Source organism: Labeo rohita, chromosome 20, assembly GCF_022985175.1.
Source record: "Labeo rohita strain BAU-BD-2019 chromosome 20, IGBB_LRoh.1.0, whole genome shotgun sequence".
Classification (NCBI taxonomy): domain Eukaryota; kingdom Metazoa; phylum Chordata; class Actinopteri; order Cypriniformes; family Cyprinidae; genus Labeo; species Labeo rohita.
The window spans coordinates 25543328-25566830 of NC_066888.1; the positions used below are offsets into that span (position 1 = coordinate 25543328).

Below are 23503 nucleotides of genomic sequence, written 5' to 3' on the forward strand. Positions count from 1 at the left end.
GGGGGGTTATAAATAAAACATTCCAAAAACAGAAATATCCTCAATTAGGCTTTGATCACGATGCCAAAGATGCCACGTGGAGGAAAAGGGTCACTGTGCAAATGAGGATATTCACGAGATGCAGCGAACAGGAAAACTGCACGTTGTGACTGTTGTATCTAAGTGGCCAGTGTTCGGTCATTTGGCACCCAGGGCTATTTTTAGGGTGTGTGTTTGTGCATCCAGGTCCTGAGCAGGATGACCGAAGCTGAATCAGCACAGCCAGCGGCCTGACCCCTGTGAGCGCTTCCTCCTCCTCTTGCAGATGTAGTAGATAGGCAAAGCAAACAAGCCTGCGGAGAGATCAGTCACAACACAGGACAGCTCAGTCACACCGCAATGAGGTTGAAAACAAGAAACTCATCTAGCCATACAATCGTAGTATAGTTCTGTATGCCATTAATGTGCTTCACAGAAAAATATAAATATAAGTCAACAACGTGTCAAAGTGTCAGAACAAATTCATCTTGATGTCAGATAACTTTGATAGAAAGGTATGTAACGAATTACACAATTAGGTAATACTTAGGTCAACCAAACAAAGCTCATTTTGTTCAGTCTGTGGTGTAAAAAGGCCGCATTAGCAATTAAAGAAAAAACACTTAAGCGAAACATGGTCAGGTCAAATGTCTGAATAATTTCTTAACCAATATTAGTGGTAGTCCACTGTATGTAGAATTTTTGGGTATATCTGGTATATGAATAATTTTTGGTTTGACTGTATATATACATTTTCGGTACAGGTGTTTTGGTTCAGTGTACCGATAGCACCAGAGTACCAAAGCATGTTCAGGAACTTGAGCTATTGATATTTAGAAAGTCTTTTTGTAAGACATATGCATATATTTGGGATTGCAATAATTTTGACTAAAGTATACATTTTGCTTAAATATTATTATATTAAATATTATTATAATTAAAAAGTTTTGAAGTTTTAATTTTATTTTACTTCTTTTCTATCTAATAAATGAAAAATAAAATAATATAAATAAACAATATTCGTTATATATATAGCGGTCTCAGAGTTTTGGACCTCAAATTTCATTATTTAATTTAATTTAATTTAATTAAATTTAATCTAATTTTATTTTATTTTTTAAATTTAATTTATTATTTTATTTTATTATATTTTATTTTATTTTCTCTTGTTGTGCCATCTTCATTTTTTTTTTTACTTTCAGGACCATGAAGGTTTTTTAGTATTGTGCACTTCTCCTCAACTTCCTAATTCCTGTATGTGTCTGATTAATTCTGTGAGTTAGTTTGTTAAAATATATATATATATATATATATAATCAAATACTGCCAAGATGCATATAAATAATTATGTTCTATAATATAAAAATATACATTTCTTGGACTAGACAATTAAATAATACCCAAGTTAAATGATACCCAATATGCCTAAGTCAGCCATGTTGCCTTTTCATAATTTTGAATTTTGAATAAAACACTGCATTTCAGCATTGTATTTTATGTCACAACCACATTTATATTTTCACAACAGAATAAAGAAAGGGGGTTGATTGTCATGAATATAATGTTAAAATTATTTTAAAATTTGGTATAAAATAGCAAGTATAATTACATAATCTTTTTTCTTTTGAATTTGGAACTAAATATAACCCAGATATATTTCCTGACATGCTTTGTGAGATTCAGGACGTTTACACAGTCCTTACCTATGACCAAAGCCAGAGCTCCAACAACCACCACAAGGACAATGACCACCGGAGCCACCAGCACTTTACTCACTGTGAACCAAGCAACAGAAAAGCATTCAGGCTCACAAAGACAAACACATTTAGAATTCTTATCTACTGCTGGACTAAAGAGAAATAGATGGAGTGCATTTGTCTTTCTCAGTAAGTCAGTCGGTTAAAGTGAACCCCGTGACTTGTAGACCAAACACTTGTGTCTGTGATGTATGGATGGTTGGGTTTTATACTACGGTTCGTTGCACTAGCCTGAGGACACCACACAAACACCGGCTCATGCTAAGTATACACAGATATACAAACTAAAAAAGCAGATCATAGAGTCGGTCGTATCTCTTTGCCATTACTAACTGGTGTTATCAGGGAGTTGTAAACTAGCAGGGTCTGAAATAGTGTAAACTGTTCTTTTAGGTGCTCTAGTTGCGTCAGGACAATTTGTGATATAACCTACAACTCAAATTTCATCTGCGTCAAAGGAAGTGCAGGGGTTGTACAACTGTATGCCAATATACATATTTAACTTTACAATTGTATATATACACACACACAACAGTGTGTCTGTATACTAATGTTTATTGTTGAGCTTGCAATCTAAATGAATTAGTCAAGATAATAAAGATATGATACATAAATACACAGTAGGAAACACTGATATATATACACAGTAAAATACTTGCATATTGGAAACAAGCGCGTTATCAGAGCAACTAAAAGCACATTATGATAACAACTGGATAAGAAAGCTCAAGATAAACCAATGTTATGTTTCCAAGGGCCCTATGATTTTCGAGATGCGGAAAACACAGACGGAATCACGGAGTCCAGTCACTGAAATGGAATTTGCTGTATAACGTGGAATGTCACAGAATTTGCCTTATTTTGGATGATTAAATCAAAAGTGGGTCAGTACACCTAAATCAAAGCACGATATGGAATAGCGTTTGTGAATATTAAGCCACAGAAATAGTATTTAAATATCAGAAATCCTGCTGTTCCACGTGTCTCTGTGTAAACGAATGGCACAAATGTGTGGGTTTGTTTGCTACACACATACTGAAGCGTGTACATGAACACATAAACATAATCTATATAACGTCATGAGCACTTTACCATTTTATTTTGATATCGTCATATTATATACAAACAGAAACTTAAAAGGTCTTCACAGCAACCCGTCAGAATAAAAATTAGATTTAACTTGAAGAAACAGTGACAAAAAATATTATTAAATGTAATGATAGTACTACTACTAATAAAATGATTATTAAAACATATTTTTAAGGAATATTTAAATAGAAGAAAATATTTAGTAGAATTTATTTACCAGAAAAATATAAAATTACAGTATTTATGAACAAAAATAAATGAATAAAATAATAATAAATTATATTTTTTATTAAATCAGTTAATTAGGGAATGCGTTTGATTATTAAAATTTAATGAAACCATTAGAATGGAACCCAGAAAATAATGGAAAACAGAATTTGTTAAAAATAAAACCGAATTTGAGGGGGAAAAAAACATTTCACAGTGCCTTAAAAATGTAATTTTTGTTAAACTTTAATAAATTGTAGGAGTGTAGCGGTACACGTATTCGTACCGAAAATGTTTGGTACGGGTTTTTCGGTTTGGTACGGATGTGTACAGAACAAGTACAGCATTTTTTTCCCCAGGAAATTCAAACAGTAAACGGCGTTCTGACAGTCTTTGATAAGATGTTATTATTAAATATTTAATGTATGTTAAAATGAATCTGTTATGAAATATTTTATGACAGCCACTGTGTAATTGAATATACTTTAACAAATAGAAATTTCATAATTTATAAGTTAATTTAAAAACTGCATTATGTGCAATTTACATGTTTCCATACATTCTTTTTTTAAAGTTAAGTGTTGATTACTATATTTAAGAAAAAAAAAAAAAAAAAAAAAAAAAAAGTAATTAAATGTAAGTTTGGGTTAAATTGTTAATTGGAACCTTGTAATGTAAAAGGGCTCCCTATAGTATAAAGCATAAGCTGAGGTAGATTTTTATCACTAAGAATATTTTATTATAACTGAATGTATTTAAAGTAAGAGCAACTTGTTCAGTAAACAACTAATTAACAAAAAAAGTTACAAAGTTTTTCCCTCTGCTGTACCGAAATCATACTGCACCGTGAAGTTAAAACCATGGTACGTACAGAACCATCATATCTGCGTACCATTACACACCTAATGAACTGCTGTTAAATTGTGTGTAATTTTCATGATTTCACTTTATTAGACATGCTTTTGTTTAATATTTTTTAATTTAACCGTTAAAACAGAGTCTACAAAAATTTAAATGGAAAAAAACAGAATTTGGAAAAAAATAAAACAGAATTCATAGGGCCCTACTAGCATTCTAAAAGAACCTAAAATCAAATTGTGTCCTCTGCTTATGCACACTCACTACAAACAGAGCCTCGGACCAGCCGGCGCAGATGGGGTTTCTCAGGCAGGTAGCGGTACTTGCATCCAAACACGCTCAGGTTGGAGGTGTGATCTCCAAAGAAGCGCAGATGCCTGTACTTCTCCCCGCATCGATAACAAAAATTAGTGTTGCACTGCGTGCAGGTCATGTGATCACAGCCCTCCGTTCTCTGAATGTGAATCTGTTGGTATGGAGAAGAAATAATTTGGCAATGAGTAATCAATTCACAATGAGGCACCATCCAGGCATTCATTTTTTCAGGCATTCAGTTTTACTTTCTTGTTCAACTAGTAAAAGCCTAAAGCTCACAAAATGATAACTTACAATGATTACTCTGCAATTATTCCAGCAAATAATGCACTTCCCAGTTACGAGCTGAAAAACTCGTTTACAAGTTTCTCAACGGAAAGATCTCTGCTAAGCCCTCAGGTATCTGGTTTAGGTATGTGCACTATGCCAAACACTCGTGTTACGATGTATCCTCCAAAGCACCATGAACGCACATGTTTGGATGAAAAACAGCAATGCCTTGTAGAACTTGTTGATCTCTGGAAATTATGTCAGTGGAGAGAAAATGGTCTTGAGTGAACTTTAATTCAGGATCACTTCGCACAGACCCCAGCCTTATGACATCTTATGACTGGAATGCTAAGTTTCCCAAGACCATAATTAAAGTTAGACAGGAGGAAAGGAAAAGAAAAACACACAATAAACACAATCCTTCTTCACTATCTCAGATGGGAACATTCAGTTTTTACAATGTTTATCTAAACTATGTTGCTCCTATTAATTTATATGGACCATATTTTACACTGCATTTTATTTTTCCCCTGAAGGCTTGTAAAGTTTCTTGCACTTGCAGCTCAACTGACTGAGTTTTCCACCCTCTAAAATTAAATTAAAATTAAAGGGATAGTTTACCCACAAATTCTGCCATTAATTACTCACCCTCATGTTGTTCCACATCCGTAAAACCTTCGTTCATTTTTGGAACACAAATTAAGATATTTTTGATAAAATGTGAGAGCTTTCTGACCCTGAATAGACAGCAACGCAAACGATGTGTTCAAGGACTATTTTATCAATGTCATTACTACCTTTCTGAGCCTTCAACGTGTCAGTTGCGTTGCTATCTATGCAGGGTCAGAAAGCTCTCAGATTTTATTACAAATATCTTTATTTGTGTTCCAATGATGAATGAAGGTTTGGAACTACATGAGGGTTAGTAATTAATGACACAATTTTTATTTTTGGGTCAACTATCCCTTTAACAAGGCTTGTTTTTACTACTGTACCTTTAAGACTTCAGACAGACTTTACAATAAGGTTCTATTGACATGCAATAGCTGACATAAAATGTTGTAATCAAGTATAAATAAACATTAGTTAATGCATTAAATTAAAATGAATTAATTAAAGACAGCATATGTGACCCTGGACCACAAAACCAGTCATGAGGGTAATTTTTTTGAAATTGAGATTTATGCATCATCTGAAATCTGAATAAATAAGCCTTCCATTGATCCAAGATACAACAGTTGGAAAATCTGGAATTGAAGGGGTTCGAAAAAAATAAATACATCAAAATATTGGGAAAATTGTCTTTAAAGCTGTCCAAATAAAGTTCTTAGCAATGCATATTACTAATCAAAAATTAAGTTCTGATATATTTATGGTAGGAAATTTACAAAATATCTTCATGGAACATGATCTTTACTTAATATCCTAATGATTTTTGGCATAAAAGAAAAGATCATTTGGTCCCACTTTCTATAAATTGGCCTAAACTACTAAGTACTTGCATTGAAATGAATCATTTGATACAATGCACTTATTGTGTATATACATGTATATACATTGTCCTTAGATTTTAAAAATACCTACATGAAATTACATCAGAAATTAATTTCTGTAATTACATTTATAATTACACTGTTGACCCATCCCTTACACCTTAACACACCCTTAAACCTACCCATACCACCAAACCTCTCTATAACCTTACCCATATCCCACCTCAATAGCACCAAAAGTGTTTTGCAATACAATATGACCACATTAAGTACACTGTACTTATTTTTTGATGTAAGTACATAGTAGTACATTATTAAGTGGGACCAATCATTTTGACCCATATGATGTATTGTTGGCTATTGCTACAAATATACCCATTCTACTTAAGACTGGTTTTGTGGTCCAGGATCACATATTATATATAATTAATAAATTGAACTTCATTGTAAAGATTACCAAGACTATATGTGAATGACCTGCACTACCATTAAAACATTTGTGGTCAGTGAGAATTATTTATTTACTTATTTTTCAGGAAAATTATTACTTAAATTCTGCAAGGATGCATTGAATCAAAAATGAGAGTAAGGATATTTATAATGTCACAAAAGATTTAACTTTCAAATGCTGTTTTTTTAATTCATCAAAGAATCCAGAAAAATGTATCAGGGTTTCCACAAAATTATTAAGGAGCACAAATGTTGCTGAATAATAAATAGGAGCTAATGTGTAAATGTGGGTGGGCATATATTAATATACTCATTGTTGTGATGTCAATATTATACCAAATGTGGTATTACGAACACCTGATTGCAGTACATAAATTAATTACTCTTTCATGTCAAAAAAACCCTGTATAAAAATCCAGTTTTTAGTATACATACATAACATTTTTGTAGAGCATGTTCATTACCTTGCAACGTGGACACTTCTGAGCGTTCCTCTGGCCATGTTCGATGACACTGGCCCAGTGACGCAACAGTTTGTCTCCTTTCCTGTAGTCTCGACACTTCAGGCCTTCATGCCACGGCGCGTGACATTTAAAACACCAGACGAACTGGCACTTTGTGCACTGAATCTGTGGGGAACATTTGAAGAGACAGACAGACAGTTTGCTTAAGAAAGCCTTTGGCAAAGAAAGCCACTCTGATTCAGAGTTTAGACAATAATTCCACATTGTAATGTTTGTAAAGGGATAGTAACCCAAATATGAAAATTCTGTCATTAATTACTCACCCTCATGTTGTTCCAAACACGTAAGACCTTCGTTCATCTTCAGAACACAAATTAAGATATTTTTTGATTAAATCTGAGAGCTTTCTGACCCTGCATAAACAGCAAGCAAATGACAAGTTCAAGGCCTAAAAAGGGTAGTAAGTAAGGCTGGGCGATATGGCCAAAAAATGATCACAATCATTTTTTTTCATATCAGTCGTTATCGATAATTATCATGATAACTTTCAAGTTTAAAGGCAGATTCTTGCTACAATGTGAAAGTTTTTAAAATCAGAAGGATGAACGTGGCTTTAAAATATTCCTTATGGTTAGAACATGACCCTTCATGTTTTTTGAATTCTTCACACTTTTCCAGTCATTTTTTTCTTAACAAAATTAATATTTTTTAATAGTTTTAGTGAGTAACATTGTTTCAAATCAAGAAACAGGTTTGTGTTACCTGATGATAAAATAAAAAATAATAACATAACATTTATTGTTTCTTAGAAATACATATTTGATAGTAGCTTAAGTTAGGATGCAGAAGTAGATTTATGTTCATTTTTAAAAATCAGTAATATCTGTACAAATTGTAGCAACCTCATTTTTATATAGTGAAATTTAATTATTCTGACTGTTTTTTTAAATAATTTTTATTTTTTTAAATTAACCATTGCTCTTTCATAGTATCATCCATAGTTCATGATAATAATAGTTAAAACCACATATATAGCACCTCAATACCATGGTAAAAATGTAATATGGTTCCTAGGTATTTGTATGAAAACAGTAGTCTAAATACATTTAGTATAAATGCATAAACGCTATAGCTTAATCACAAAAATACTGTAATTATATTACATTACTCTTCACTCAATACATTTAATACGTCTACATTAATAATATAATAAAATTCGACACAAATATACCCACATTTCTGACACAATACCACTGTGCAGTTAGTGCTACTACAGTAAATCTATGGTAAATGATGGCGATTTGTAGATTAAAAAACCTTCTGACCGTATCGTCGCACATTGTTTCTCCTGTTAGTCAGCGCTGTTTCATATGGCTATAAACCGAGTTATCTGTGTACTTCAAGCGCTTCACACTGGCACTGTTTAGTGACCGAGACTCATCAGCGAGTAAACACAACTTAGTGCCGTGCGTCTGTTTGAACTTTGATCCGAGCGGATAAACGGTCCGAGTGGCGCGCTTTGACTAGCGCTCTTTTGTTTCGCCTTTCCCGCATAAACATTATATCGAACATTTATCAAACTCTTGTTATTGTCTAAAGAGGAAATTCATATCGCGTGATAATTATCGTTATCGATTTATCGCCCAGCCCTAGTAGTAAAGATATCGATAAAATAGTCCATGTGACATCAGCTGCATTGCTGTCTATGCAGGGTCAGAAAGCTCTCAAATTTCTTTAAAAATATCTTAATTTGTGTTCCGAAGATGAAAGGTCTTACAGGTTTGGAACAACATAAGGGTGAGTAATTAATGACAGAATTTTCATTTTTGATTGAACTATCCCTTTAACTAGAATGGACAACATGAGAAAAACCAGACCTTATACTTATGTTCAATCTTGGTGGCCGTCTGTTGGTTACGACCCTTCAGGGAAGTAAACAGGCTGCACTGGGGACACGGTTTCGTGCTGGAGTCCAGTCTGCTCAGCTCCAAGAAGTACTTGTATTTTGCCAGCTCTTCACTGGACAGGTTTGAAATCACCAAGCTCTCCTCCAAGAAACCACTGCACTCTGTGATGGGACACACCAAGAGCGCCCGACCCACATGAACCTTAAAAAAAAAAAACATGCAATCAGGCCAATACGTTAAAGACGGCAGCATTAATGCAGTGGTAACCTTTGCATGACCCTATGTCCGGTTAAATATGTAATCCAGCCTGTTTGAAAACTGTTAACTGTACAGTGACGTGTGGAGTGTGATTTAGTGTTCTAGGAAATGGTGGGTTTTAATCAGCGATTACAAGCGAGGACAGAAACAGCAGGAAGTCCAAACGATCTGTGTACACAAGCAACTCAAATAGCCACTGTACAAGCAGCATTGTACCTGAGGTACTTCCAAGTCAACGATCAACCTTCTCAAACAATCACTGAAGTATGGTAGTATGTGATTGAAGAGGGCTCAGTGGGTAGGAACGAACCCTAGGGGCTAGTTTGCAAAGGCTGAATGCGGTATGATTTGTTGATAAATGGATCCGTGTTAAATGACCTTTCCCAGTCTCCTAGAGGGATCTCATGGATCAGTGAGATCCATTTCATTCTCATTGTTCACATAACAGGGTTTTGGTGTAGTCCTGCAGCTGTGGGACTATGACTACCGGCACCTCCCCTGTGACAGGATTACTGTACTGTATGTCCTGCCTCTGGTTCCCCACCCATCTTCCTTCGTCCCACCTCTGGGACGACAGGATTACTGAGCATTTCCATTGCGAGAACTAATCTACTCTCCGCCCTCCTATTTTTATGCTGGGATATCAAGCAACAGCATTTAAGGGACATTATATGAGGTGACATAAAAAGAAACTGGTCAAGAGACATACGTAAAATCAGGCAAATCTTGGGTAGTTACAAATCCGCTGGAAAAAAAATCTGCCATGACATCTGGAAGCAATGCATTCTTGACCAAAATAGACCAGACTGGATTCTGTCTGTCATGATGTGAGCTCTGGGAAATAGTAAAAATGACCACCCATGGTTACTACCACTATCTCTAAAATAGGGCAATGGCTCAAGAGCAATAACCCCATTCTGCAGAAGCTCTTGAGTTGGGGTTAATCCTAAGTGTGTCACAGAACAAGAGATATTTTTAGTGATGAGTCACAACAATCGACTAGTCATGCAGATAGATTTTTAAAAATAGGGTTTTTTTTAGGGGTGGTGCCTGTGTGCTTTCCTTAAGCTGGAAGTCTTTTGCATGGGAAAACTTTCTCTGAAAAGTTACGTCTCCTTTACAGCTCATACACATTCAGACGGACATATTTGGCCGTTTTATCATTTCTCAACCTATATTATTTAGACATTTTCATTGCGCTTTGTTGAGCTCTGTTTGAATGCATCTTTAAAAAACTGAGAAACACATTAGGGCAAGTTGTACCTGAAACTAGCTTAATTATACAGTATACACTGTTATTCAAATTATACACACCCAATAATCACATCATTAATTGGCTCAATCCCAATGAAGAGTCAAGTTGAAAGATGTATTAAATCACAGAAGGTTATTATCAGCTGGATCCGATCAATGTCCGATCGTTTGGAGTTAGAAAAATATAATACACATTGTTGCAATATTTTGTCATTTTGCCTCAGATACAGGATAGATATGCTTTAAAGGAACAGATCACTTCCCGAATAAAAATTTACAGATAATGTACTTGTCATCCAAGATGTTTGTGTCTTTCTTTCTTCAATTGATAAGAAGTTTTGTTTCTTGAGGGAAAAAAGAATCAGGAATTATCTCCATAGAGTGGACTTCAATGGTGCTCCAAAAGTTTGAACTTCCAAAATGCAGTTTAAATGCAGCTTCAAATGGCTCTAAACGATCCCAGCCGAGGAAGAAGGGTCTTATCTAGCCAAATGATTTGTCATGAAAACAAATTGTCAATTTGTTGTCAAATGACTAATAGTTTCACTAGATAAGAGCTTTCTTCCTTGGCTGGGATCGTTTAGAGCCCTTTGAAGCTGCATTTAAACTACATTTTGGAAGTTTGGAACTTGGGGGCACCATTGAGATAAATTCTGGAATGTTCTCCTCAAGAAACATAATTTCTTTACAACTGAAGAAAGAAAGACACAAACATCCTGAATGACAATGGGGTGAGTAATTTATCTGTACATTTTTGTTCTAGAATTGAACTTCTCCTTTAACAAGCACTTTGAATATCGCGGCAACCTTGCACGTCCAGGTTGAATGGTTGAATAAGAGGTGGAAAGATGCCAATACTTGAAGAGTTTAGATGCAAAACCTCTAAAAGCCACCTTGGTCAAAAATGAGATAATGATACTGAGTGAATGCTCTATATACATCCATCAAAAAGTTCAAACTCGCTAAATCCCAGCCTCAGCCCAATCAGAAGTATCAGTACTTAGGTAGAAACCTACACATAGGAGCCTGATAAAAATGCTTATTTTAAAGAAAATCATCAGATGGACTTTTTGCATCCGAACTCTTCAACTATACATTATTTAAAGGTCCACTGAAATGCTTTAAAACACGCAGAGTTATTCTGTGTGTTAACGTAATTTCAACTGAAACAAAGTTTTTGTTAAACAACCAATAGCATTTTGTTTATATCACAGCTTGGGCCAGAGATGCGTAAAGCCACAATTGACAGTGCATGAAGCCTCAATCTAATCCATATTGAATTATCTATATATAAAATAGCACTGTGTAGAATTAAAATGTATCCGATATGTTTTGTGGTCTGCGGTGACTTGCGCATATGATCTGCTCCATGTTATCGTGTCTCTGAACCGGAGCAGACTATGCGCGCCCTGCGGCAGTTTGCGTGACACAAAACGAAACCAAACTTAAGCCCAATGGAATGCATATTTACAAAGTCTGAATCGTTACTATCTCATATATAGTGGATTATGTTCCATTAACCATACAGAAATACTAACACTGTGAACAGGTGACCAATCTCAGCCGCAGCAGTGTAAGAGGCTGGACACCTCCGATTCTAGAGAGCATTTGATTGGACAGAAAGTTTAATGAGAAGCTGAAGCGCAGGGTGATGTCATCAAAATCACTGATCCATATTGGTGGAAGTTACCGTTAGTTTTGTATGCTTATATTTTCTAAACGTGAATTTTGTCATTATTCTGGGGCAGATATTTATACTAAAAGTCAAAAAAATTCTAATTCATGGGGACTTTAAGGCTATTTCTATTCGTTGCATCATTGATATTCGAACGGTTGTAGTCAAGTAAGCTTAATTGTGACCCTGGACCGCAAAATCAGTCATAAGTAGCATGGGTATCATTGTAGAAATAGCCCACAATAGATGGTATGGGTCAAAATGATAGATTTTACTTTTATACCAAAAATCATTAGGAAATTAAGGAAAGTTCATGTTCCATGTATATATTTCCTACCGTAAATATATCAAAAATGTTTAATTAGTAATATGCATTGGTAAGAACTTAATTTGGACAATTTTAAAGGCGATTTTGTCAATATTTAGTTTTTTTTTTTTTTTGCAACCTCAGATTCCAGATTTTCAAATAGTTGTATCTTGGCCAAATATTGTCCTATACTAACAATCATGCATCAAAGAAAAGCTTATTTATTCGGCTTTCAGATGATCTATAAATCTCAATTTCAACAAATGACTGGTTTTGTGGTCCAGGGTCACAACTCAATTACATTCTGCGGTATACAAGGAATTAAAAAATCTGTTACGGTTGACATTTTATTTTGTGTTAACAGTATATTCCATCATCTCGCCCGGCCCTACTTGACAGTGAGTAAATCATGAGGTAACTTTCATTTTTAGGTGAACTATCCCTTTAAGGTGCATTCCAATTCGCATACTCATGCACTATTCTTATTCATTTTGTAGTCAATTCCAACGAGTGCAATTACAAAATGCGAACATGATTCACATCTTTATCCGAAAAAATTAGTGTTGAATGCCGGACACTTCATGCACTCAACTGTTGCAGCTTTCCTTAAATAGCCTATGGAGAAGGGTTATTAGACTCCAATGGTGGATGACAAAATAAACTTTTAAACCTCATGCATTCAGTCTAAGCGCATAATGCATAGTACACAGCTTCAGTTTACCTAACTTCTGCTAGAGCAGGCTTGCACTAGTTTGAAGACGCTGCCTGAGTCATTTTTAAATGATGCACCTGACTAATGTGAAAAACGCTCTTGGTAAACAGCACTAACAATGCTCATGTTGTGAGAAGGGCTCTCGTGGCTGATTGTGTGGCGTCTTGTGCTCGCAGCAGGTGAGATTCTGAGAGCCCGGTGTGCTTGGAGTTTACTTTGGGATCTTAATGAGATCTGGCACTCCCATGAGAGCCCTTACCTGAGTATGTGGCACCAACTGGTGACAGCAGTGCTAGCACTCCCCCAGGGCCACCCACCGGTCCTTTTTATACCTGTCAGCCTGCTGCTAATGGGCCGACCGTACAGCTAGCACAATACCGGCACTCAACAGCCACCGCAGGTGTGAACGATCCTCTCAGTATGGATGGAGAGTCTGATTTTCAGCCTGCCATGTCACATGCTGGCATCCTGTATTAACTTTGACATGTTTTCTGATTGACCAGCACCACCTCTTGAGGTGGGCTATCTACTTGGGGAGATATCTTTTTGATGGATGTGAAACTCACTCTTTGAGACCAGCCACATACTTGATAAGAATAAATCAGATTTATTACAGTAAACACTCAAAAGCGCAGAACAGACAGGAAAATTTACTAGTGGCACTCTTCTTTCACATCTAGTTTCTAATGTTAGCACTAACCAGGGACAGATTAACTTAATCTAGAAGAGCAGCCTTATCCTTAGATGACTTTTAAGAAAACTATGCTGCATACGCAACACAAACAGCATGAGAAAGCTGATCGGCGAGGCTTGTCACACACCTCAGGGTGTAAATTGCATGTCCAAACACTTTCAGTATAGCATCCATAAAAAAAGCAATCAAACATTTTCTCAGCAGATTTCCTGCATCACTTCATTTCAGCACTGCATTACATATTTTAATCTAAGGCCTCATACATCTCAATTTCAGTAGGTTGTAGGCAACATTCAGTTTAGCGGAAACTATATACATTCATACACTTCGGATCGGTTACTCTGCAAGCCTACAAAAGGTCAGTGAAACCAACTATACAAATCTTCTACGAAACCTTCACACAATCTGATTCCATATAAAATATCAAGTCTACTGAGGCGTATACTGTATATCAAAGCAAAAATGCAAAAGCAGACAGACATTTCCAAATTTTTAAGGAATCACTCCAGTACAATGCCAAAGCAGCAGGTAAAACTGCTCTCATACACATTCGCACAAACATATTTGGCCACCTCTCAACCTGTTCTTTGAGCACTTTGCCACAAGCATTGTATTATTTAGACATTTTTGTAGCACTTTGCTCTATTTAAATACAGAAATGCATCTTTAAAAAACTGAGAAACACACCAGGACAAGTTGAAACTAGCTCAATATACAGTGTTACCTTTACACACAATCTGATTCCATATAAAATATCAAATCTACTGAGGCATATACTGTACAAAGGCAAAATGCAAAAGCAGACAGATTTCCAATTTTTTAGGAATCACTCCAGTACTGTGCCTTTTAAATGCTGCTTTTACAGTGCCAAAGCACCTGTAAATGTTTCTGTCAACTGAGTAAATTCTTTAGTAAAATATAAAATACTAGAGGTTAATGAAATAGACTAGGTTGATATTCAGGTTTATTAAAACTGTCACTCCTTCAGCCATCTTCTGTCATTTAACATTTCTGACTATTAATTAAAAAGGCTTGACAAAACTGAGCATCCTGTGCATCAGGGTTGGGCAACATTCAGAATTTAGGAATTGTGTCACTTTCAGTTTATGAGTTCAGAACTTCATAGACAGTCACACAAAAGGAATTTCATTACTACAAGAAATATACGGTGCCTTGCGAAAGTATTCTTTTTTCACATTTTGTTATGTTGCTGCTTTATGTTAAAGGGGTCATCAGATGCCTATTTTCCACAAGTTAATATGATTCTTTAGGGTCTTAATGAAAAGTCTCTAATATACTTTTGATTAAAAATTCTCAATGGTTTTGTAAAACAACACCCTTTCTACCTTATCAAAATGAGCTCTGCAAAAATCGTCTAATTCTAAGGGGTTGTTCCTTTAAATGCAAATGAGCTCTGCTCACCCCGCCCCTCTCTTCTCTCTGTGGAGTGACGTTCTTGTTTACTTTAGCCGCATTTAGCTGCGTTTAGCCGCTAAACTTCCTTATACTCACTTCTGCTGTAAGTGAAGCTGGATCATGAATGATTCGCGCGAACATAGACGGATATATGTAGATCGGGAGGTGCATTCCCTTCACAAACAAACGTAATCCACTGCATCTTCAGCGGCTCAGATGTCGGGAGTAAATGACGACCACTATGTTCATTATTACATCCAGCAACACAACACCTCAATCGCTCAATCTGAGATATTCTTGTCTAATTTACATCTCTGCTCCGGCATCGAAACAAAGAGGGCGGACTGTTACAGCTGATCCGAGGTAAAACGCTCATGTCAATCAACTATCATGGGAGTGGCCTCTGTGGGTGTGACGGCACACCGACAGGCATCTGAGAATGGCTCGATTTGAAAAAGGGAATATTATTTTTACAGATTAATTAAAAACCGCTGCATGGATTTTTATCATTATAGGGTGGATTTATTATAGGGTAGATTACTTTTTTTCCACATCAGTCTACACTCCATACACCATAATGGCAAAGCAAAAAAACAGGTTTTAACATATTTGCAAAAATAAAAAACTTAAATGATTCCATTGCATAAGTATTCATACCCTGGGACAGTTAGCTTAGGAGCATTCATATCGCTTGTAGATGTTACTACACTTTGAGTGGAGTTAACCTGTTGCAAATTCAATTGAATGGGTATGATCTGGAAAGCCACACACGTCTTAATAAAAGGTCTAAAGATCTAGAGCTCAGAGATAAGATTTCATCAAGCCACACATCTGGGGAAGAGTTCAGAAAAATTCTGCTGCATTGAAGGTTCATAGAAGCAGTTAGTCTCCGTTACCCTTAATGGAAGTGGTTTGAAACAACCATGACCAGGACAATGGGGCAATTGATGAAGAAGAACCTTGGCTAGAATGGAGACCAAGAATCTGATGGTCACTCTGGTTAAGCTCCATGATCATATATGTAGATGGGAGAAACCTGCAGAAGGACAAACATCTCTGCAACATTTCACCGATCTGGGCTTTATGGTGGTGTGGCAAGACTCAATCCTCTCCTCAGTGAAGACACATGAAAATACATTTGGAACTTGCAAAAAAGCACCTAAAGAACTCTGAGATTCTGACTGTGAGAAACACAGTTCTCTGGTCTAATGAACCTCAATTCCAAGCAGCAACATAACAAAATGTTTTTTAACTTTCGCAAAGCACTGTATGTTTCTTTTCTTTTGTTGCAGTAATGCAGTTCCTTTTGTGTGACTGTGTATGATTTTTTTGAACTCATAAATTAAAAAGGACACAATTCCTAAATTCTGAATGTTGCCCAACCCTGATGCACAGGAGCTCAGTTTTACCAAGCCTTTTTAATAGTCAGAAATGCTAAATGACAGAAATGACAGTTGGTTTTCATAAACCTGTCTATCAACCTTCACACCAAGAACGATAACTATGAAAGTAACTAGTATATTAGCATCCACACTGGAAAAAATCTGAAAGTGATTCCAATAATATACTTTCTCTGTGCCTTTATCATTACAGCTGTGGTGTGGACTCTGCTATTCTTTAATACTGAGAATGATTTTCAGAATTAGATTTTAAGAATTATCATCTTTGGTGTGAACAGGCCTTAAACCTCCATACACATAGCAGTTGGAGGGCTGTCTGAATGACTATATGTCTAAAGGAAAGCCTGAAAAATTAGGATTATTAGGGTCCAACAGACACTGTGTTCTCTAGGAAGGCATTCACATAGACTGCATGCTTGGGTTCAAAAACAGCTGGACAGGGCCCAACAAAATGGAATGGAATGCTGGAATCTTGGATCTCATGTATACAACAAATTGCAAGGAACTATTTTTAGCTTAATACGTTCATGATGCTGAAAATAAGCTTTGCTTTTTTTACTTAGAGCAAGAAACAAAAAATAGGACAGACTGAAGTAGTCACAGTTTATGCATAATAATTGAAACATTACTTAGAGCAGCCGTTTTGAGGTCTGACAGTAATTGTGATTTATTGTCGAAGGCTATGTAACTGTTACAAAAGCAGTGTTTTGATGGCTGTAGCAGTGCTGCTTTAAAGGCACAAACTCTCAGAAGTAGTTTACCAAGCCAAACGCTGTCAGCAAACTAAACAGCTCTAAGAAGTCTCTTTATTTGTCAGTGCTGCTAAAAATATTAACTACAAAAAACTAAAACAAATTTGTAGATCCCAAACCCTTTAATTACTTCTTGGACAAAATACACATGTGACCTTGGACCACAAAACTAGTCTTAAGTAGCACTAATATATTTGTAGCAATAGGCAACAATACATTGTATGGGTCAAAATGATCAATTTTTATTTTATGCCAAAAATCATTAGGATATTAAGTAAAGATCATGTTCCATGAAGATATTTTGTAAATTTATTACCATAAATATATCACAACTTAATTTTTAATTAGTAATATGCATTGCTAAGAACTTAATTTCAGGCGATTTTCTCAGTATATTGATTTTTTTTGCACCCTCAGATTCTAGATTTTCAAATAGTTGTATCTTTGCCAAATACTGTCCTATTCTAACAAACCATACATCAATGGAAAGCTTATTTATTACTTCTCCATATTTATTCATTTAAAAAAAATGACCCTTATGACTGGTTTTGTGGTCCAGATTGTTGAAGCCTATGATAACATGTTTATAGGCCAATTTATACTTAACCATAAAGATATTATCATACCCACAACATATGTTTTAATTAAACAAAAAATATATATGGATAGCTACATTTCTAGGTCCTGTATTGATTTCTTTCTGATTTCAATTTTGACACTTAATACACAACATTACAAAAGCACAACATTTCATTCATTTCAAAAGCATAAAAATTGATTATGAGACTGATGTCAGCATATTTACATTTCTAAATCCTGAACCTGTATATTACAACTATCCAAGTCCCTTTAAACACTACAAGTGAACCACCAACGAACCCAGTACAAGTCAGCAATCTGAAATATTAGTCCTAAGAATGAACCAAACGCCCTTGCCATAGGCACCTGACATTTAGACCAGCCGCCCCATTTGCCAAACCCAACACAAAGGGCTGAAATGAGAAACAGTGGCTCGGCAAAGTTAAATATTAGCTATTTAAATGAGTCTTTTGTAGTGCAAACCTCTCGCCATTTCTCTCCGGTAAAAGCGCACACGAACCGATCGCCCTTTCCTTTTATCTGCTTACAAACCATATTCAAAGCATTCATTTGATCTCATATATTCTTATTATCTAAATTGCTTTTAAAATCATGCACCGCACAGGCCTAAAATGATTGCACTAAAAGCCGGATTGTTGAATGTCACCTTCAAAAAGCAGAAAAGTGCACAAATGATCATTCGAATCATATAACAAAAGGGAAGACTTAACTCATGAACTCAGATGTGAAAGAAATAGCTCACACGAAAATGAAAGATGATATTTTGATGAAAGTTGCAATGGTCCATAAAACGTAAAAGGAGTTCAAAACAAGACAATGAGGGCAGCATGAGGGTGATAGAAATATCTTTTTGGGTGGATTATCCCTTAAATGAATAATTTCTGAAGTAAAAACATCAATCTAGTCATAGATTACACATTTTTTAAGCCTAATGCTTACAAAAAGTGAGATTTTTTTCATGCTTTCAAGAAGCCAGAACCAAAAACTAAGAGCGTACGCATTACACCACCTTGTTATGACGCTGTACACAGCTGTGAAGCTGTCATTGGATACAATTCAAACAGACAGGTTTTACAGGTAATCAGCTTTTTACAGTGCGTCCATGAATAGCAAAACACACGCTGCAACAATGGGAGGAGTGGCGATGTATCTGCAAGAGGCTATAAAAACAAAATTCTTTTTGGCAGCATCACCATAATAATTGTGCACTCCAGAACACAGTTGAGAAAAAAAGGTCTAGGCTTGCAGTTAAACAGGTGAAGATTAATGCTTGGGCATGAATAAGACAAAACCTGACCAATACCTTCGGCCACAAAAGACGGCTATCATTATCACATCAACCTCTGCCTGACCCCCAAGATCATTCAAGGGGGCAATAAATCTGATTTGAGAAGAGAGGAGCAACAGGCAAGCCAACGTTACTCGATTATGACCACAAGATCCCTTCAGAAGGGCAAATTGTTTCTATGTTGCCTGCAAACCACACACAGACCTTCCAGCCAACAGTCATGTAATGTAATTAGGGCACAGAGAGGCTGAGCTCAGTGATTAAGCAATCAATTACAGCACAAGTTCTTCCTCCCCTTGCCAGCGACATGACTCACCACTGGGTAGAAAGAAAAAAACTTTTCTAGACCTCTTCCTCTTTCTAAGAACCTGATATTACAGTACTTGGTCCAAACTGGGGATGTATTTTTAGTTTAGGGTTACATGAGGTTCTTAAATAATCATTAAATAAATTGTCATCATTTAGTCACCCTCATATTGTGCCATGCTTTTTTTTTTTTTTTTTTAAAAAAAGTAAATTCTGAAACATTTTGTCTTGTTTTATAAGAACACACAATTTCAGTCTTTTTACCTAAAATTTCACATATGATTCAATGTGTTAATTGTCATTTTTTTGAAAATCTTCATTAAATTTCGTGAGGTTTAAAGTAAATACTACACAATTTTTTTTTCAGTAAATGGGGTCCAATGTTATTTGGACCACAGCATTCTTCAAAATATCTTCTTTTGTGTTGCACAGAAGAAAGAAGGTCATACAGGTTTGAAATGAAATTAGGATGAGTAAATGATTGCAGAATGTTCATTTTTTTGGGTCATCTATCTCTTTATAGCGTGGGGCTCACCTGACATGATTAGATGCATTTGTGGACCAAAAAAACTGCCATGAGGGTCAATTTTGTAAAACTGAGATTTAACTGAATAAATAAGCTTTCCATTGATGTATGGTTTGTTAGGATAGGATCATATTTGTCCGAGATACAGCTATTTGAAAATCTGAAATCTGAGGGTTTAAAAAAAATCTAAATATTGAGAAAATCGCCTTTAAAGTTGTCCAGACGAAGTTCTTAGCAATGCATATTACTAATCAGAAATTAAGTTTTGAGATATTTACAGTAGGAAATCTACAAAATATCTTCATGGAACATGATCTTTACTTAATATTCTATTGCTTTTTTGAAAAATCAATAATTTTGTCCCATACAATGCATTTGTGTACCTATGTACCTGTGATACTTAAGACTGGTTTGTGGTCCAGGGTCACATTTCTTAGGCTACCTTTTTAGTGTTTGCAATCTTAAGATAGAACTGTTGCAATTCTAGTCACACAAGTTGAGACGTTTTAACATGAAAGACAACTGAAGTGGTCATTTACACAAGGGATGTTCTTCTGTTCAAAAACAGCTAGATGGAGTGCAATCAAAAGGGTCTTGAAAAATTTAGAAGTTCTTCTAAACCACCAGAAACATCAACAGCCAATCTGAATTTATACAGCAGTGATGCTACAAATGGGATAACTTAAAGATGCAAGTTTTCCAAGAGGTTTTTAACCATGCAAAATATCTGGCTAAAGTACCACATGCAGTATTAAAAATGTCAAAATAAAAACGGCTGGATGACTAGTTGACTGTGCCCAATCCAAATTTGTTTAAACATACAAATAAGTAACATTTTTTTCATTTAAGTTTAACCAGAGCCCTGACAAGATTTGTTTAAACACATGCTGGTGTGTCATGTATCTTTCTGAGGAACTCAAAAACGGTCATGCTTTTTTATATCACACAGACATGACTGTATTGTGTTACACAATAAGGGCTTCTGCTCTGCAGCGAAGGGAGTATGAAAATGACTAAAACTAACATTTCCAAGTCTACGATGAGCACACGGGCCAGACTAAGCAACACAGGAAATGCATCACTTCTCCAAAGCAGGACAGGACAGTCTGAGAACGTTTTCACAAACACAATGGAGAACTTCTCCATTAACAAACAGAAGCATGCTATAATTAGAAGACAAACAATTAAGAAAAGCAAATGTCAGGCTGACTGACAGGTGATGTTCCAACAAAACATGCTTGTTGAAGCACCTCGGAGTACCGTGTAAAGACCTAAACATGGTAATCATTCAGAAAAGCACAGCTTCAGGAGATTTGATTCTCATTGCTGGCAAGTTGAGGCATATTAGGTTTGCATCAGTCCACTTTAAAGGTGGTTGCAGACACAATGGAACATCCCTTTAAACCACATTTTATTCAATGTTGAAAAGAGAGATGCATATGTGGATACCTGCGAGATGATGTATCTTTTCAGACATTCTTCACAAACTGCATTTTTGCAACAGTGTAGCGGTATGGTTTGTTTGTCGTCAAGACAAATACGACATGTTAACACAACAGATAAACTGTTGTCAGTGTTATAAGAGTTGTTTATTCCAGACAGCATCAGGTCGGAGATTGTGTAGGGCTCTGGATAGTGATCATGCTCCAATTCTGAATTTGGCAAGTCGGTGGGAGGTAAAACCAGCACATCTGATGAAGATGATGATGATGATGTAGTTTCATGATGATCAGATGTTGTTTTCTCAACAGGTATCCTATAATTATCATTGGCAATACAGTACACAGTGCAGTAAACGTGCTCTTTTGATTGGCTGGGATCTTCACCACTCTTCAGATCAATATTATAATCAATATGATGATTCTCATCAGGATCTGCCAATCCTGAGTTGCTCTCCATGTTTTGCTGGAGACTTTTTGTGCTACATTGCATCCTTTCATCATCCTTTTCATGATCCAAGTCGTTCAGTTTGATGTCAAATCCTACTTTCTCCAGCTCTTCTGGATCTTTGATAGTGGAACCAAAATTCCTTCTTAAAATGTCCACTGCTCTTATGTTTTCCCTCTCGTTATTGTCTCTGTTATTGCCTCCTGGCTCATGTTTGTGTTTGTGAAATTCCAAAACATCCTTCGAGGATAACGATAATGATGACGGCACCTTCGCGTCGCTGCTGCGGACATCCCGGCCGAAATCAGTGCTCCGTGTCCCGCTGGATACATGAACAGACTCCCCGTCGCGTCCAGTATAACCGGGCATATTTTGAGCGGTGACATTCACACGTACGGAAGACTCATCTTCCATTCCCGAGCGGTCAACTTTCCATTTGTGCCCAAAACACACACAGTCCGCTTTCAAACTCACAAACTAAACACAGAGCGAGTAACTATTACACCACTTCCGGGTCCGACATCACGAATCCTACTACGGCGAAGCCTCTGCTTATGAATATTAATTAAGACAAGTTGACGTTATCTGTAAACGTTCCAATGGTACAAGGGCAGCTTATGAATATATATTAGGCGACTTTGACGTTATATCGTTGGCGTCCAATGGCAAAGCTTTGTTTATGAATATTAATAGCGTCCTTCAGCGTAGTAGGATTAATAAATTCCCGGCCGGGCGTTATTCTACTTTCGTTTAGGATCTATAGGTGAAAACTAGCACTGTTTATACCTTTTTAAATGCGTTGCGCATCAAATTATAATAATTAGCAGTACTCCAATTATTGTAATTGCCCAAATAATACAAATATTAGAAGCATACAGCATGTTGTTGCAGAAAAAAAAAAAACTTTTTTTTTTTAAACAATTTTAAATATTACTGTTACATAAAAAAATTCAAAAACGTTTAGATTTTTTGATTTTTGATTTGATTTTGATTTCTTTTTTATTTTATTAAGACAAAGAATGATTCATTGTTATATATATTATAGGCTATAGTTTTGTAATTATTGAGTTTCACATATATATATGTATATAAAATATCTCTCTTTGGTAATCCTACCCTTTCCTACCCTGTCAACCTAATCTTGATTAATTTAATGTATTTAGACACTAGAGGGAGGTAGAGCGTAAGGTAAAAACGAATCTCAATTTGCAAGCTTTACATTGGTTCTGCTTCAGAGGCTAAAAATGTTAGAAAAAGAAGGACATAAGCAAATGCTGAGTGTGATGTTTCTTTGGAAGAGTAAAAAGTAAATTAACCCAGTAATAGGTCACTTGGGCACATTGTACATGCTGAATCAACGTGCTGCTCCACCGTGTTGATCTCCTTTAGGATAAAGAGGCCCCTGGGTCCCTGATATTTGCACATTCACAGCATCTTTAAGCCTTGTAAGGTCAGAAATTAAAGCTTTACGCTTTATCTACAAGCAAAAAGGAAATTTAAATTGCCGTCGCAATGTTAATAATACAGTGTAGCATAAGTAATGTAGTGTGTTAAGAATTCCACTTTTTTTTATTGATAGGCTATACATTAGTAAACAGTG

General features: G+C 35.9%; 1 protein-coding gene across 2 annotated transcripts in view; it reads right to left on the bottom strand.

Annotated features, from left to right (window-relative positions):
* The window catches only part of rnf217 (ring finger protein 217), a 23079-nt gene extending 662 nt beyond the window's left edge, over nucleotides 1–22417 (bottom strand). The window contains exons 1-6 of one of the 2 annotated variants that reach the window (XM_051139538.1): nucleotides 21466–22417; nucleotides 8799–9029; nucleotides 6922–7086; nucleotides 4194–4395; nucleotides 1722–1793; nucleotides 1–332 (exon numbers count right to left, since the gene is read on the bottom strand). The exon at nucleotides 1–332 is cut by the window's left edge and continues 662 nt beyond it. In XM_051139538.1, coding sequence (XP_050995495.1) covers nucleotides 253–332; nucleotides 1722–1793; nucleotides 4194–4395; nucleotides 6922–7086; nucleotides 8799–9029; nucleotides 21466–22317 — 1602 coding nt within the window. In that variant the 5' untranslated portion in view covers nucleotides 22318–22417 and the 3' untranslated portion in view covers nucleotides 1–252. The other variant, XM_051139539.1, reaches the window with a different exon arrangement.
* Nucleotides 22418–23503: the final 1086 nt, after the last annotated feature.